Genomic DNA, 18,769 nt, shown 5'->3' with positions numbered 1-18,769 from the left:
GCCTGAGGGACGCAACACCACAGTCGTGCTACAGTACAGCTTTGACAAAGAAACCAGAAACGTTGGCAGCTGAAATAAAATTGTGAAACAGGGAGCACAATTTAGATCGATACCCATAATTGCTAACCCATTGGTCTCATCCATAAAATAAGCCACAAATAAAATGTAGATACCGCTTTGAAACGAACAAACAAAACGGGGTCTTGCCTCAGTTTATTGAAGTGACTCAAATGAAGGGAAGTGGCAGTTACAACATTGACACACCCGTTTCGAACAGACCTGGGAGAGTTATGGCGTCATCGGAGGAGTCGGACACGTCGACACAGCCAGCGTTTCACCCTGCGGTCATTCTGGAGGAAAACACTCATCACCAACCTCCCACCTGTTCTCCGACCAGCACCGCTGAGCTCAAGGTTAACCCCATGCGTTAGAGACCTGTCCGTCTCAGATGATACACACACCCACATGCCCACGCGCTCAAAGTTATCGATACACGGTAATTAGTCAACACACACTTCTCATTAGACAGAGACGTGTCACATACAAGTTACACAATACGTTCAGGCACACTTCTTACCATACTGTGTTCCTGTATCAATATGCAGGTGTTGAGAAAGAATCACAACCTCTGCACAGTGCTCTATTGCATGGCTATTAGGAGTGGGGCACTAATAACAGTAAGCAAATGCATACCATTATAGGAGGGGGAGACTAACTGGGTTCAACAGATGCTTTTGTTCTAGTAAATAGAGGAAACATGCTATGAATTACAATGGGTGAGTAAAGCACTAGGTTATACAAGGTGACACACACACACACACACACACACACACACACACACACACACACACACACACACACACACACACACACACACACACAGCCCGCTGGGAGTGTGAGCATGAGAACCAGCTCTGTCAGGTTAATGCTGGACTTAACCAGAATCTCAAAGCCTCTAAAATAATAAGGCCCTCGTTATCTTGGCTAAATTTAGACAACAGAATTTAAAAGAAACGGATGCTAAGCTGGCTTTGTTGTTGCCCCCAGGTAATGGGAGAGTGCACGTGCACGTGTCTTGACAATAAAAGTGGGTGCGGCAAGCTGAACGTGCACAAAACACGCGTAGTAATGTTCACGGTGCGCTAGCTAGGAGAAATAAAGACACACACGACGCTAATAGAAAGCATTTTCCAATGAACACGAGGCACTTTCTAAAACCTGCCTAAGTCTCAACAGTATATCAGCAGTCAAAAACACTGCCGAGGAAAAGACTGTGTGGGCAGGCTTTTGCTCAAGCTCACCACTAAACCACTCCAGATTCAGCAAAACAAGGTCTTGATCATTAAGCGATTGGCAAAACCTGGTGTTTTAGTGGCGGGTTGGAACAAAGCTGCTCGATACTGTCCTCAGCGTAACCTTGCAGAGTGCGATCTGTCTTCCAGTGGTACAATAGGCTTACCATTTGTCAAGACCCCTGACTAGCCAATGGAGGCTACTCTGTCATGTTGGCACTAAGGACACAGACAGCGTCTTCTCTTCCCTCTGCCAAATCCTAAAAGCATTTCAGACGCACTGCACCACAGTGCGGGCAAGACCACGCCTTGATACTTGCCAAAAAAACAAGGTGGCCAAAACATTGAATTTCTATCTTTGTTTTGCCTTTCCCTCTTATTGGTCTTTCATGCAGTGTTTCCTTCTAAACATGGACCAGTGAAAATGCTTTGTACATCAGGATCTATATATCCCAAGATGTGTCCTGGTCTTTCAGGTGTACAATATACCAACGTATGGTTATCACACACTGTACATAATGCTCGCTGTATGGTTTAAGCCCTGGCGTTATCGAAAGTGTGAAGTGCCCCCCACCCCCCACATCAGAGGACAGAAACATGCTACAGTGTCCCTAATGTCACTGTACCCATTCCAGTCTGCTTCTGCCAACTTGTCATCGTCTCGCTAAGGCAGCAGAGCACAACTCTAGTCTGAGGGCCACAGTCCTGCTGATTTTCATTTCTCCCTGGAACTTAATTGATCAATTAAGGTTATTGACTGGCTACAGAGTCTACAGACTTATCCATCAGGTATAAGAGGAAAAGGTTGAAAACCGGAAGACACTTCGGGCCTTCGAGGACCATCCGGAGCCATGCGTCACTGTTCTACAGTCAACAACGAAGCATCGTTAAAGTAAGAGTCTTCAGCCAGGTATTGAGGCTATATGCCCTATGAAGTAAAGTCTGCCAAACTCCCAAATACTCCTGGCAGACAGTTCAGAGGGAGTGCAGACCTGCAGACACCACTCCATCTGTTTGAGGGGATGCGCACATTCCTGCGTTTGATAAGTCGTGGCATGCTTCGTCTTCATTTATCCACGGCCCATTAGCTGGGGGGAAAATAATCATTTGTTCTTATGCACAGAAAAAAAATAACTACTTGGGGGAGGCGAAGGATAGGGTTTTTCTGGTTTGTCGTTATGATTATTACTCAAGCAATTTCTGGAGCCCAGTTGACAAGCTGAGGGACTGAACATATCAAGAAAGGGGCACGTTTTGTAGGGAATCCAATTAATTTGAGCACGCTCAAAAGCTCTTTTAGTGCTCAGTAGTGTGGGGACTTTTCTACAGCAGCGCCGGTCTCAGGAGCTTAGTGAATACAGAGAGTCACCAGTAGAACGGAGTCACCCATCTCTTTTCAGGGAGCACTGGATGGTTCTCAAACAGCTCTGAGGGAATGATGACAGCCAGGTTCCCCCTAAACATACCCGGTAGAAGGTTTGTTTTATTTAAAAGAAAAAAAATTAAGGCAGATGTTCTAAACTAGGACGTTCCGCTCCTATCAATCAAAGTCTTCGACCTCCCTACGCTTGTCTGCTGATAACTTGAACTTCAATGAAAAGGGGAACAGTAAGTTATTACAAGCCCTCACAATATGTCATGCCTCAGTGGATCCAACTGGGAACGTAATCGAAGTGATCCAGTCTCCGAGTGATTAGTGCAGCCAAGTAGTCTTTGATCAAGGAAAGGATGGGTCAGAGAGTTTAATCAAGAAGCGAGACACCAGACAGCTCAGGACATATTAAGGTGGGAAGTGGGAATACTGTACCACTGCTGGAGGATTCACAGCTCAAAAAAAACACCATTAGATAACAGTTTATAAAGCTGCACATTGCAGTATGTTGTAGCAATTAGCTACAGATTTGCCAACCCTTCGTCATGAGACGCATTGAAAACGCACAGCTATTTTACACATCAAATATTGTCGTCACTTGGTTTCACGGATGACAAATGACAAGAAAATATCCACTACATATCACTAGTCATTAACTATTAAACTTGGTCCGGTATAATGATATCAATTACCACCACAATTACAGTACATAAGTACCCAAGATACCCTTAGTGGTGACTCACAAAGCCATTATTTGAACATAGCAGCAGCATCTATTAATGCTAGCTGATGAGCTAATGAGTCAGGTTAAGCAGCGAACTCGTTTATCAGGCCAGGCCAAGTCTACTGCAGTGGGAGGGGAGCCACATCTGTTGGAGCGCTTGACATGACACTCCTTAGTGACAGGCGACTAGACAGTATTTCACAGCGGATTCATTGTCAGTCCGTTCAAAATGGCAGCCGGTGTAAAGTGCTGTCGCAGAATCCTGTAATACAGTGTTCCCCAACTCCGGTCCTCGAGTACCACCAGAAGCACACATTTTCATTGTGGTCCCGGAGGAGTTGGATGAGGTTCTACAACAACAAAAATGTGTACTGCTTGGGGTAATCGAGGACTGGAGTTGGGAAACGCTGTGTTAGAGGATGCTGCATCAGCAGTCTTCGCCCTGGCTGCCTTTGAAGGGACTGACAAATCCACTGTGAAACCCTTCTCTAATATGATGGATTTAAAGATTTAAGAGGAAGATTAGAGAGAGAGGGGAAGATTTGAGAGAGAGAGAGACCGACAACCAGCAGGGGAAAAGCTAGATGGACACTTGATCGATATAAAAGATCAATTACAAATATGAAAGCACTGTTTCCAGGTGGGGAGGAGGGATAAAGAGGGAGATACACTAGTAGGAAAGTGGAGACCCATACACAGGAGGTTTTCCACTGTGATATGTGTGCTGATCGGGTGTATTTGCATTGAACAATCTGGCAGAAAGACAGAAAGATACCAGAAGATCCCACGCAGTATGAAACCCAATCCTTCTCTCCTCCGCCCTTCTTCACTTCTTTTCCAATGGAATAGAATCGCCAGTGTTTGATCTGCTAATAGTGCACCCGTACCAGTCATGGTGGCTTTCCTAGGAGTCATACACAGAGAGGCACACACGTTCTCCCCCGAGGCTACCATTAGCGATCAACGTGGAAAAGAACCCACACGTCATATGACTTCCAAAGCCTCCAACAGCGTCCAATTCAATGCATCCAATTGTATGCCTTTCATTCAATTTCATGCCTTTTGCATTCAAGGGACATCCATACACACTGCAGCTACAGGATGATGATAACAACTGGACGCATCGGAATTGTTCAATGATTGCTTTTTTACATTGCAATTAGTGGGGTCGATCAACCTTCTTCTGGGTCACCACCTTGGAAGTTTGTTATGGATTGAATGTCTCCTTGACTTCCACTGTCTCTCAAGCTGCCTGGGAACGTGAACAAGTGGGAAAGATTGTGTTTTCATCAAACTTCAAACACACACACGTAGACATACACAGTACCAGTCAAAAGTTTGGACACACCTACTCATTCAAGGGTTTTCCTTATTTGGACTATTTTGATTTGTTTAACAATTTTTTTGGTTACTACATGATTCCATGTGTTATTTCATAGTTTTGATGTCTTCACTATTATTTTACAATGTAGAAAATAGTATAAATATAGCCATTCCACGGTTTGAGTAGTTGTGGCCAAACTTTTGACTGGTACTGTATATAAACACAGATACTCAACTCTGCACCTTAGAGGCTGCTGCACTATATAGAGACATGGAATCACTGGCCACTTCAACAATAAAGTTTATTCATCTCAAATATATACACTGTATTCTATTTGACTGTATTTTAGTTTAAGCCACTCCGACACTGCTCATCCTAATATCGATATATTTCTTAATTCCATTCTTTTACTTTTTAGATGTGGATTGTTAGACACTATGGCACTGTTGGAGCTAGGAACACAATCATTTTGACAGGCAGACACGGAAACACGGACGCGTAGGCAGACACAGAAACGTAGGCAGACACGGAAACACGGACGCGTAGGCAGACACGGAAACACGGACGCGTAGGCAGACACGGAAACACGGACGCGTAAGGCAGACACAGAAACGTAGGCAGACATGGAAACGTAGGCAGACATGCAGAAACGTAGGCAGACACGGACGCGTAGGCAGACACGGAAACACGGACATGGAAACACAGACATGTAGCCAGATACGGATACACAGACATGTAGCCAGATACGGATACACAGACATGTAGCCAGATACGGATACACAGACATGTAGCCAGATACGGATACACAGACATGTAGCCAGATACGGATACACAGACATGTAGCCAGATACGGATACACAGACATGTAGCCAGATACGGATACACAGACATGTAGCCAGATACGGATACACAGACATGTAGCCAGATACGGATACACAGACATGTAGCCAGATACGGATACACAGACATGTAGCCAGATACGGATACACAGACATGTAGCCAGATACGGATACACAGACATGTAGCCAGATACGGATACACAGACATGTAGCCAGATACGGATACACAGACATGTAGCCAGATACGGATACACAGACATGTAGCCAGATACATGTAGACACCGATTTGGAAACGGACATTTGCAAATACACACACTCGCAAATAAACTCAACATACGCACGCACTGCCACCCACACTCATTACCACAGGAGCAAATGACTTGCAGAATTCATATTTGACCAGCTTCCCAGTTCTGCCACTGGCATATTTACAGAGGCAAGCTAAGGCTTTGAGGCGCTCTCAAGGACAAATGAGATTGATCCCCACTGTGGATAGAAAGGCTCTCCTCTGATCCCAGTACATCAGTGCTAGCTACAGTATATGAGAGAGGAACGGCTGGGGCTGATTATAAGTTTATCAGGACTCATGTAGTTTAAACAGGACCAAGGCACCTGCCATTGGCCAGGAATACAGAAGCAGTCTACTGCAGTTTGATAGTAGAGTACAGGACCAGTGACAGCTTTCACATGCTCATTCAATGGCTAACGTTTTGCTGAAGATCCCGAGGGAAATCCCTATATTGTAGCGTTAGCATTATGCTAACTAACTATTCAAACACCTATGTTTCTGGGGAAACTTGCTTAAGTGCAGTACAGTGTCAACACGTGGGTGTTTGTCGAGACAGATAATCCTCTTTCCTCGGTACAGTACGATACAGCAGCCAGAGCTAATGAGCTCTCACAAGCAAAAGCTGCCAATGCAGGTCTCTCGCCAATGGGAGTCATACAAAACACAGACACATCCAGTAAATAGTTAGATATCCAATAAAGATGACAAAAACAAAGGTTATCGGATTGTAGTAGCCACGCTAACTGTACATGTAACCCTGGGACGAGGTTATGTTAGCAAGCTGCTCACTTGACTTTGTTATATACACTGAGTGTACAAAACATTAGGATTAGGAACTAGTGATGCGCCGATGACATTTTCGGCTGATACCGATATTTTCCTTGCCAATAAAAACGATACCGATAACTGATATTTAAAATTTTAGCTGCCCTTTTAAGCATTCTAGTACAGTTCAAATGTTCGTTCACACACACACACACACACACACACACACACACACACACACACACACACACGGTCTAAGGCACTGCATCTCAGTGAAAGAGGCACCACTACAGTCCCTGGTTTGAATCCAGGCTGTATCACATCCAGTGGTGATTGGGAGTCGCATATAGCGGCGCACAATTGGCCCAGCGTTGTCCGGGTTTGGCTGTCATTGTAAATAAGATTTTGTTCTTAACCGACTTGCCTAATTAAATAAAAGGTTAGAAAACACACACACACACAACTGAACAAAAAGTTATTTTGTTGGCATTTACGTATGTCCCCATTACCAGTAAAACATAATCAAAACCTATTTCTTTCACTTACTTGCTCGTGTCATTGACTGTATGTTTGTTTATTCCATGTGCAACTCTGTTGTTGTTTGTGTCACACTGCTTTGCTTTATCTTGGCCAGGTCTCAGTTGTAAAGGAGAACTTGTTCTCAAATGGCCTACCTGGTTAAATAAAAAAATAAAATAGGTATGCACTTCAGCTTTGACATCGGTTTTGCACATCGGCGTTAAAACTAGACAATTTCGATATATCGTGCATCCATACTAGGAACACCTCTTTCTTTGACAGACTGACCAGCTGAAAGCTGTTAAAGCCACTTCAAAATCAGTGTAGATGAAAGGGGGAGGAGACAGGTTAAAGGATTTTTAAGCCTTGAGACATGGATTGTGTGTGTGTGCCATTCAGAGGGTGAATGCGCAAGACAAAATATTTAAGCGCTTTTGAACTAAGTATGGTAGTAGGTGCCAGACCCACGGGTTTGTGGCAAGCACTAACGCTGCTGGGTTTTCCATGCGCAACAGCAAGTCAATACTAGGAATGGGTTCTTAATGTTTTTAATAGGCATAAAAAGGCTACTCTAAGACTCCATAAAGCACTAGCGATGGAATTTGGAATCCATTTTGGTTTATTCGTTTTGTGCTAATATCAATAGAAAACACCTAGTTTGCCTGAAAATCACAAAAACAAACGAGAGAACAGTCGCAAACAAACAAGCTCACACAACACACAACACACACACACACACACTAACCTCCCCTCCACCCACACCCATAATTGTCCTCAATAAAACAGACAGGCGATGAAATAAATGCTGTAATAACGGTCAAAAGACATCTCAGAACACATTACTTCCTCCTATGCCAACAACACGAGACCGGGGACCCAATGTTGTCCACAACACCAACTTCCTGCGCTTTGATCTTCTACTCTCCTGCCAGCGGTGTCCTGCACCACTCAGGGACAGAACAGGGCTGGTCAGGGGTAATAAACAGGCCCTCACTGGCCGCAGCTTTTTATACATTACAGTAAATCTCTTAACAGTTACAGTGTCCTGTGAGAGAAATGAGGTCCAAGATCAGTTTGTGGTAGTATCTTGCCATTGGCATTACACTGACCATAGGAGTTGAGAAGACCGCCCATGCAGGTCTGATACCGGGCTAGGGCTGAAGTGGGCATATTCCATCTGACTATAGATCCATTTATATTATTTTTTTCAGGGTTTTATTTATTCTAGATTGAATGATTTAGAATGCTAACGATGTCTGACAGGCGCTCTGAAGTATTGTCATCATCACTAGGCAGGCTTGAAGGGGCGAGGGGCTTATTGCAATGGTTTGATAGAGAATTAAAGCACTTAAAAAAAACACCTTGTGGACACAAAAGAAACCGACTGACTGTCGATGAAAGAGAGAGTGATGAGTAAGGGACAGAGAGACCGAGCGAGGAAAAATTGACGAGGGGAAAGATGGAGGGGAGAACGGGGGCACCAGATGTGAAAACGAACAGGATCAGAGTCTGGTTCACTATGTTCAGGAGATTAGGACAGCTCTCGCTCTCCTTCTTCCTCATCCTCTCATGGCCTCCCTGATATGCACTCTCTCACTCATGAATAAAACGTGTGACGTACACTTGCATGCAGGAGTCAGTTTTGATGGTGAACTGTATGGGTGCTGAAATTCCCAGCACTGCAGGCATAGGCAGCATGTGTGTGAGAGAGCAAGCGACCCACCCCTACCATCCTAAGTCCTCATTACCAGAGAACACACTGACAGCGCTGTTTCTGACCGAACAGAGAGAGGAGTGGAGGACAGTGCACAGTTATCTAAATGAGGAAGAGGGCCACCCATGGGTAGAGGTAATTGTTGAGGGTAAGACAAAAACACACACTTTCAGGTGGGGTCTGATTATTGAGCTGATGAAAGCAAGGGACTCAGGTCTGAGAGAAGAAAATACAGTCTGATCATCTTCAAGCTTTGCTCAGGGGTAATGTGTGTGTGTGTGTGTGTGTGTGTATGTGTGTAGTGTCTGAGCAAGCGTGAGTGTGAGCGAGGAAAAAGAAAGAGGAGAGGGAAAGAAAAAAAAGAAAAAACAGAATGAGCTAGAGAGACGGAGAGGTAATTTTATACAAGGGTACAATTCAGTTTTCCCTCCTACTTCTATTCTGCCTGGGTAGGAAACCTATTCACCTGCCAAGGTTAGAATCCTTGACGTCAGACCTGGACAATCCTACTGCTGACCAACTCCATACGAATGGCCATGACTTTGGAATGAGATGTTCGACGAGCCGGTGTCCACATACTTTTGGCCATGTGATGTATATAGTTCCTAGCAGTAGACAAAGTCATCATCTCACAGAGATGAAAGAACCCAGAAAGAGGGCATAAAAGCACACACACTGACACTTATCACACACACACACAGCTACTAAACACACACAAATATACACATACTTTCATCCAAAGTGTGGACAAAGATGCAATCGATTTGGTCATAGCACCACAGCACATCCACACGGCTCTGAGATATTACAGGTGAGGCAGAGGCACATACATGCTTGGGGATGGAGATGTCAGATGTGAGCAGGCCTCAAACACTGGAGAACACATTTCGGGAATCACACACAAAATACTGAGCTCCATTGGGAGCTGTACTGTGCCTTCAGTACCATGCCTTAGGAGACACCAGACGTGCTGTACTCCAGAGCCTAGGGAACATCATCCATCTCTCTGTCCCTTTGGTTCACTCCGCTCATCCCTTTAGCGCTACAGCTCTCTTTCCATCGATCCTTTCCTCTCGCTCTACATCCCTCCATCTCTCCTCCATCCTTACTCTCAAACCTACAGCACTCCCTCCACCTTACCCCTCTCATCTCGCCACTCTTTACACAAATCACTTAGAAACCGAACAAGAGGAATGCGAGTCGGTGTGATTGAGATGTCCCACAGGCGATGAGACTGAACACACACTTCCTTCATGTGTGCTGCTCTCGTGTGATTCACACAGAAAAGCTGAATTAATGCCTCGCTGACGCTATAGATGAGTCAACTGGGAAAGCTGTGTGTGTGCGTGCGAACGTCACAAAGAAGTACAGTTGGATCTAGGAAACAGAAGGATGCGACAGGAAAAATAGAGAAGGTGTGAACACTCAAACAGTAATGACTTGTTTAAAACATGCAGAGTGTGAAAGCCTGCAGTCTAAACACAGACGGGGGGGGGGGGTCTGGTACACACCCACCTTCTTCCAGTAATGTCAGCTGTAAAATGTGCTGGAAGACAGTGTGTATAATCTAAACTCAGAGGGGGTAGTCACACACACACACCTGCAGGTTTGGGGGTTGTAAAGGGTGCAAGGGTGTGTGTGTGGAGTGAAAACAGAGTGGAATACAAGGCTGGAATGTAGAGCCAGGCCACCTGCGTGAGGACAAGGAGCAGTATAAGCTATGGTCACAACAAGGAAATCGACTACCTGTCAGGTGGATGTCAGGTACACAGCAGTAAAACAATACAACCGCTCACTAAATAGTATGTGTGTGTTTGCAGTCTCTTCTGTATCCTTTCAGCTACAGTGTAACAGACCTACAGAAAATACTTATATAGCTAGTGTTACACTAGTGGCAATGAGATTCATATCACCTGCCACACACACACACACACACATACATACATACACACTTCAAATGAGAGGTTGCATAAAGAAATCTGTCCCCAGTGCCCCAAAGGCTAAAAGAGAGTGAGCACATGCTTGTGTTACTGGCACTGCAGATAAATGACTGAGGGGGGAAATGGAGAGGAGGAAGGGGTGGAAAAAGAGGAAGAATGAGAAGAGGATGACATGGGAGAGGAAGGCAGCAACCAGGTGTTTTAAGATCAGAGTTTTCACATGAAACCTATTTTTACCAACAAGAAAATGGTTGCGCACAGTTCATGCAAACACATTGCCAAATTCCACTTGGTCAATCATTTTCCTGATTCCCAGGTATTTTATCATAGCAAAGAGTTCCTCAATAAAACGCTGGCCCTACACTAAAACTTGATTCAACATTAACCACAGTGAAAGAGTTGCCTCATAAAAATGACAAAAATAACTTTGAACATATTCCAAGAAGTCTTAAAATAGACAATCCTTTACGGTGTGTAACATAACTAGAAAAGTATTGCCTGACAGTAACCATAGAAATGAGAGTTTAATAGTAGCAACATATTACTACACAAGGCTGTCAAGTAAGCAAGAAACTATTATTGCAATGCAAAGGGGAGGGGCTTGCAAAGGTCCTTTATATCAAAAAGGAGCCACTCTCTGAACAAGTCATTATGTATTCAACACTTGAGACAAACACTCCAACTAACTTGCACTTGTTTCGTGAAGAAATACCTGACCGCATACGCTCGCAAGTGAATTAGCAAAAGCTTATTTACTAACTAATGCTAATTAACAATTTTATGGAGCAGAGGGTTCGCTGTGAAACGGACTACTACATTTGCCACTGTGACCTGCAGCCTGCTGAGCCGCCTTAATGGGGAGCTGGAGTTCGCCTGAAAATGGTGTTAAGTGCACTTTACAGGGTAGATATACAGTTGAAGTCGGAAGTTTACGTACACCTTAGCCAAAAACATTCAAATTCAGTTTTTCACAAATCCTGACATTTAATCTGAGCAAAAATTCCCTGTCTTAGGTCAGTTAGGATCACCACTTTATTTTAACAAAGAGAAAATGTCAGAATAATAGTAGAGAGAATTATTTATTTCAGCTTTTATTTCTTTCATCACATTCCCAGTGGGTCAGAAGTTTACATACACTCAATTAGAATTTGGTAGCATTGCCTTTAAATTGCTCAACTTGGGTCAAATGTTTTGGGTAGCCTTCCACAAGCTTCCCACAATAAGTTGGGTGAATTTTGGCCCATTCCTCCTGACAGAGCTGGTGTAACTGAGTCAGGTTTGTAGGCCTCCTTGCTCGCACACGCTTTCTCAGTTCTGCCCACACATTTTACATGGGATTGAGGTCAGGGCTTTGTGATAGCCACTCCAATACCTTGACTTTGTTGTCCTTTGGAAGTACGCTTGGGGTCATTGTCCATTTGGAAGACCCATTTGCAACCAAGCTTCAACTTCCTGACTGATGTCTTGAGATGTTGCTTCAAAACATCCACTATGTTCCTGCCTCATGATGCCATCTATTTTGTGAAGTGCACCAGTCCCTCCTGCAGCAAATCACCCCCACAACATGATGCGGCCACCCCCGTGCTTCACGGTTGGGATGGTGTTCTTCGGCTTGCAAGCCTCTCCCTTTCAGGTTATGTTGATATTGGACTTTTACTGTTTTACTCTGGATATAGATGATTTTGTACCAGTTTCCTCCAGCATCTTCACAAGGTCCTTTGCTGTTGTTCTGGGATTGATTTGCACTTCTCGCACCAAAGTACGTTCATCTCTAGGAGACAGAACGAGTCTCCTTTCTGAGCGGTATGATGGCTGTGTGGGCCCATGGTGTTTATACTTGCCTACTATTGTTTGTACAGATGAACGTGGTACATTCAGGCGTTTGGAAATTGCTCCCGAGGATGAACCAGACTTGTGGAGGTCTACAATTTTTTCTGGGGTCTCGGCTGATTTCTTTTGATTTTCCCATGATGTCAAGCAAAGAGGCACTGAGTTTGAAGGTAGGCTTTGAAATATATCCACAGGTAGACCTCCAATTGACTCAAATTAAGTCAATTAGCCTATCATAAGCTTCTAAAGCCATTACATTATTTTCTGGAATTTTCCAAGCTGTTTAAAGGCACAGTCAACTTAGTGTATGTCAACTTCTGACCCACTGGAAATGTGATACATGTGAAATGTGATATATGTGAAATAATCTGTCTGTAAACAATTGTTGGAAAAATGACTTGTCTCATGCAAAGTAGATGTCCTAACCGACTTGCCAAAACTATAGTTTGTTAACAAGAAATGTGTGGAGTGGTTGAAAAACTACTTTTAATGACTCCAACCTAAGTGTATGTAAACTTCCGACTTCAACTGTATGTATTTAAAATCAGATATCTCTTTTGAAGAAAACATTTAATCAGCAGTAGATAAAGTAGATAAAAGTGCCGGTAGCATTTAGTCTAAAATATGTTTCTGAATGACTAGCAATGTATGTTTCATGATAACAAGATTTCCCCAATGGGTGTACTTTCATAACTTCCCTTTTTCAGGACCCTGTTCTTCAAAGATATTTGGATTTTTACGAATTAACTTCACAGATCTTCATTGTAAAGGGTTTAAACACTGTTTCCCAATAGGCAGATGGGCACAAACCCACCGTCGCTAGACCAGACTGGCAAAAAGTGCTCTTCACTGACGAGTCGCAGTTTTGTCTCACCAGGGGTGATGGTCGGATTCGCCTTTATCGTCGAAGGAATGAGCGTTACACCGAGGCCTGTTCTCTGGAGTGGGATCGATTTGGAGGTGGAGGGTCCGTCATGGAGGAAAACTCGCCTCCCTGCGGACCTGGCATCCTTTCACTCCCTCCTCTCTACATTTTCCTCTTATGTCTCTGCTGCTAAAGCCACTTTCTACCACTCTAAATTCCAAGCATCTGCCTCTAACCCTAGGAAGCTCTTTGCCACCTTCTCCTCCCTCCTGAATCCTCCTCCCCCCTCTCTGCAGATGACTTCCTCAACCATTTTGAAAAGAAGGTCGACGACATCCGATCCTCGTTTGCTAAGTCAAACGACACCGCTGGTTCTGCTCACACTGCCCTACCCTGTGCTCTGACCTCTTTCTCCCCTCTCTCTCCAGATGAAATCTCGCGTCTTGTGACGGCCGGCCGCCCAACAACCTGCCCGCTTGACCCTATCCCCTCCTCTCTTCTCCAGACCATTTCCGGAGACCTTCTCCCTTACCTCACCTCGCTCATCAACTCATCCCTGACCGCTGGCTACGTCCCTTCCGTCTTCAAGAGAGCGAGAGTTGCACCCCTTCTGAAAAAACCTACACTCGATCCCTCCGATGTCAACAACTACAGACCAGTATCCCTTCTTTCTTTTCTCTCCAAAACCCTTGAACGTGCCGTCCTTGGCCAGCTCTCCCGCTATCTCTCTCAGAATGACCTTCTTGATCCAAATCAGTCAGGTTTCAAGACTAGTCATTCAACTGAGACTGCTCTTCTCTGTATCACGGAGGCGCTCCGCACTGCTAAAGCTAACTCTCTCTCCTCTGCTCTCATCCTTCTAGACCTATCGGCTGCCTTCGATACTGTGAACCATCAGATCCTCCTCTCCACCCTCTCCGAGTTGGGCATCTCTGGCGCGGCCCACGCTTGGATTGCGTCCTACCTGACAGGTCGCTCCTACCAGGTGGCGTGGCGAGAATCTGTCTCCTCACCACGCGCTCTCACCACTGGCGTCCCCCAGGGCTCTGTTCTAGGCCCTCTCCTATTCTCGCTATACACCAAGTCACTTGGCTCTGTCATAACCTCACATGGTCTCTCCTATCATTGCTATGCAGACGACACACAATTAATCTTCTCCTTTCCCCCTTCTGATGACCAGGTGGCGAATCGCATCTCTGCATGTCTGGCAGACATATCAGTGTGGATGACTGATCACCACCTCAAGCTGAACCTCGGCAAGACGGAGCTGCTCTTCCTCCCGGGGAAGGACTGCCCGTTCCATGATCTCGCCATCACGGTTGACAACTCCACTGTGTCCTCCTCCCAGAGCGCTAAGAACCTTGGCGTGACCCTGGACAACACCCTGTCGTTCTCAACTAACATCAAGGCGGTGGCCCGTTCCTGTAGGTTCATGCTCTACAACACCTGCCTCACACAGGAAGCGGCGCAGGTCCTAATCCAGGCACTTGTCATCTCCCGTCTGGATTACTGCAACTCGCTGTTGGCTGGGCTCCCTGCCTGTGCCATTAAACCCCTACAACTCATCCAGAACGCCGCAGCCCGTCTGGTGTTCAACCTTCCCAAGTTCTCTCACGTCACCCCGCTCCTCCGCTCTCTCCACTGGCTTCCAGTTGAAGCTCGCATCCGCTACAAGACCATGGTGCTTGCCTACGGAGCTGTGAGGGGAACGGCACCTCAGTACCTCCAGGCTCTGATCAGGCCCTACACCCAAACAAGGGCACTGCGTTCATCCACCTCTGGCCTGCTCGCCTCCCTACCACTGAGGAAGTACAGTTCCCGCGCAGCCCAGTCAAAACTGTTCGCTGCTCTGGCCCCCCAATGGTGGAACAAACTCCCTCACGACGCCAGGACAGCGGAGTCAATCACCACCTTCCGGAGACACCTGAAACCCCACCTCTTTAAGGAATACCTAGGATAGGATAAAGTAATCCTTCTCACCCCCCCCTTAAAAGATTTAGATGCACTATTGTAAAGTGGCTGTTCCACTGGATGTCTTAAGGTGAACGCACCAATTTGTAAGTCGCTCTGGATAAGAGCGTCTGCTAAATGACTTAAATGTAAAATGGTCTGGGGCGGTGTGTCACAGCATCATCGGACTGAGATCGTTGTCATTGCAGGCAATCTCAACGCTGTGCGTTACAGGAAAGACATCATCCTCCCGCATGTGTTACCCTTCCTTCCTGCAGGCTCATCCTGACATGACCCTCCAGCATGACAATGCCACCAGCCATACTGCTCGTTCTGTGCGTGATTTCCTGCAAGACAGGAATGTCAGTGATCTGCCATGGACAGCGAAGAGCCCGGATCTCAATCCCGTTGAGCACGTCTGGGACCTGTTGGTGAGGGGGCTAGGGCCATTCCCCCCAGAAATGTCGGGGAACTTGCAGGTGCCTTGGTGGAACATCTCACAGCAAGAACTGGAAAATCTGGTGCAGTCCATGAGGAGGAGATGCACTGCAGTACTTAATGCAGCTAGTGGCCACAACCGATACTGTTACTTTTGATTTTGACCCCCCCTTTGTTCAGGGACACATTCCATTTGTTAGTCACATGTCTGTGGAATTTGTTCAGTTTATGTCTCAGTTGTTGAATCTTATGTTCATACAAATATTTACACATGATAAGTTTGCTAAAAATAAAACACAGTTGACAGTGAGAGGACATCTTTTTTTGCTGAGTTTACCAAGTACAAGTGGATGCGCTCAATCAAGTTCTACGTCAGGAGAGGATAGATTGAGGTAAATTAAAACATTTTCATTGCGACTGCGTGTAGTGCATTGTGTAGGAAACTTTCAGAACTTGGAGTCTCGCAAGGTCACCTCTATTGAACTTTTTTTTTTGACAAACTGACAAGCAGTAGAACGTCTTTCAGTGAGTGGCGCAAAGCAACAATGGCAGATGTTTTTTTACTGGATAGTTGTCTGACAGCCTGCCTGTCTCTCTCATTAACGTCTCCTCCATCTCTCTATCCCACTCCTCTCTCTTGGACTCTGGCGCTAAGGTCTGAGCAGATACGAGTTCCTTTCTAACAGCATCCCTCTCTCCTCTCTCCCAGCCGACACAGACCCCGCCGACGTTCGCCTTCTCCTGGTAGGACCTAAACGCACAGGCAAGAGCTCCTATGGCATCACCATACTTGGACGTAAAGCCTTCGACACCAGAGGGGGCGGGACTAGCACTGCGGCCAGTGGAACCGCAGCCGGTCGTGACGTCACCGTGATTGATGCCCGGGGCTGGAGCTTCTCAGAAGACTCCGTCCCCAGGGAGGAGAAGATAGAGCTGCTAAGAGCCCTGTCGTTGTGTGGCCCCGGTCCCCACGTTGTCCTCCTAGTGATTCCCCTACTGGACTTCACCGAGATGGAGAGGCAAGCGGCGGAGAGGCGCATGGAGGTCATGACCTCTAGTGTGTGGAGGCACACCATGGTGCTCTTCACTTTCGGCGACCGACTGAAGGGGAGGGGGCGAAGCCTGGAGCAGCATATCCAATCTGGGGGGCTAGCACTGCAGTGGCTGATGGAAAAGTGCAGGTACAGGTGCCATGTTTTGGATAACAAGGAGGGACAGTGGGAGGGGGAAAGGAGTCAGGTGGAGGCATTAGTGAGCAGGGTGAAGGACATGTTGCAGGAGAACGGTGGATGGCACTTCTCCCATCACATGTATCACAGGCTGGAGGTAGAGTGGAGCCGGAGAGAGCAGGAGTTGAGGGAGAGGATGGAGGGAGAGAGGGAGATGAAGATTGAGCGGGAGAGGATGAGAGCGACTGTGGAAGAGAGGCAGGGCCAGGAGGAGTGGAAGACTCCGAGAGCGATAGGGAGAGGGGATGAGAGGTCAGTGGTTAAAATGGTGACACCATATGAGCCTCCGAGAGGACAGAGACGGGCCTTCTGCACCATTAAATGCCACCTAGCCATGTCCATATATAGACATACCTCTAGCAGCAATTAGCCAAGACTACTGAATAAGGACTGTTGAAATCATTCCAAGTGTCAGGAAGGCTATGTGGAAATTACTGATACGCTGGGGGTGTCAAACCCCCCCTTCCCAAAACTAGTATTTTTCTGTAATTTGATGCTCCCTGACAATCCAGCTTTTGTTGTGGTTATTCTTAGCAACATGGAAAGAGTGAAGGGACTGTATAAATCTAGCGCAATATAATTTCTACATGGTTTCAATTTGGTTTTAGTCATTTCAACTGAAGTTGACTTTCCCCCAAATGTTGTTTTTACTCAAACCACCCACAGGCCACATTTGGGCTCCAGATTAGGCCTGCGGGCCTAGAGTTTGACACACGATACACACCAAACACAGCCTTTTGAATGTGCTGTCTGTTTTGCCATGCGCCGTATTTACACTTATTCTTTAGTCATTTAGAGAGTCAAGAGACCAGAGGTGGCAGAACAGATTGCTCATGGTTGGGGTGGGATTAACCAACATCCACCAACCTGCCAGGGTGTTTTCAATTCGTGTAACTATAATTGTGTGTACTATTTATATGACAGTAAACTAAAAAAAAGAATCAATACACAATAGTGATCTAGTTTATTACATGTCAAGCTTGCGTAGTTACTTTCATAGGCTTACAAACCAATTACTCATGTATTCACAATGTGTCCAACCTACTAGACCTATTGTTATCAATTATACATTCATGATGCATAATAAATGAACGCGTGTTCCTGAAAGCCATTGTTCCTGCTCGAGTCCATTGATAGTGGCTCTTGTAGCACCTGGTCATTGTGCCTTGATACTGTGGGATTGGAGACCATGATGAAATTGCTACAAGAGCACTTCAACTTGATGCGCCTAAAGCGTCCATTAAAACAACACACTAGTTATTGTATAGTACATGAAGCATAAGTCACTAAGGCAATAAGCCCACAAGCTAGAGACCTTAAAAAAGACAAATTATAATTATTTTTTAAAGGTCACCAAATGAGCAGCATAGAGCTTCGGGGTTTCACACAGGCGGTAACATTTGGTGTCAGAAGTGGCATCCAGAATAAGGCTCGACTAATTGCTACGTTCCTAGGAACCAAACAAACCTAAGAAATGTAGAGAACCCAGATGTACAAATACAGTAAACTAAGCTTCCCACACAGAGATGTCCTTGAGACCAAGTGAGATGCACTTTCTAGACTTAGTGGACTGATTTCAATGCTATGGGGAACTGGAGCTTTTAGCTCGAGGTTTAAGCCTTTGTCACAGCCAAGTGCAATGTCATAGGTCTTGGGGGCAAGATATGAAGTATTAATAG

General features: G+C 45.6%; 2 protein-coding genes across 5 annotated transcripts in view; one reads left to right on the top strand and one right to left on the bottom strand.

Annotated features, from left to right (window-relative positions):
* LOC115114240 (SPRY domain-containing SOCS box protein 4-like) overlaps positions 1–18,769 on the bottom strand; it is a 118,464-nt gene that overhangs the window by 5,201 nt on the left and 94,494 nt on the right. The window lies entirely within an intron of this gene.
* On the top strand, positions 291–17,460 carry LOC135565766 (GTPase IMAP family member 7-like). The gene is made up of 2 exons (XM_065013876.1): positions 291–426; positions 16,571–17,460. The coding sequence occupies exons 1-2, from the start codon at positions 291–293 to the stop codon at positions 17,458–17,460; spliced, it is 1,026 nt and encodes a 341-aa protein (XP_064869948.1).

This window comes from Oncorhynchus nerka, linkage group LG9b (genome assembly GCF_034236695.1).
Source record: "Oncorhynchus nerka isolate Pitt River linkage group LG9b, Oner_Uvic_2.0, whole genome shotgun sequence".
Lineage (NCBI taxonomy): Eukaryota > Metazoa > Chordata > Actinopteri > Salmoniformes > Salmonidae > Oncorhynchus > Oncorhynchus nerka.
This window is presented reverse-complemented; position numbering and strand designations above follow the sequence as displayed.

Coding starts and splice junctions, on each gene's coding strand:
- LOC135565766 (XM_065013876.1), top strand. CDS start 291: ATGGCGTCATCGGAGGAGTCGGACACGTCGACACAGCCAGCGTTTCAC. Junction 427..16,570: donor GCTCAAGGTTAACCCCATGC/GTTAGAGACCTG, acceptor CCTCTCTCCCAG/CCGACACAGACCCCGCCGAC.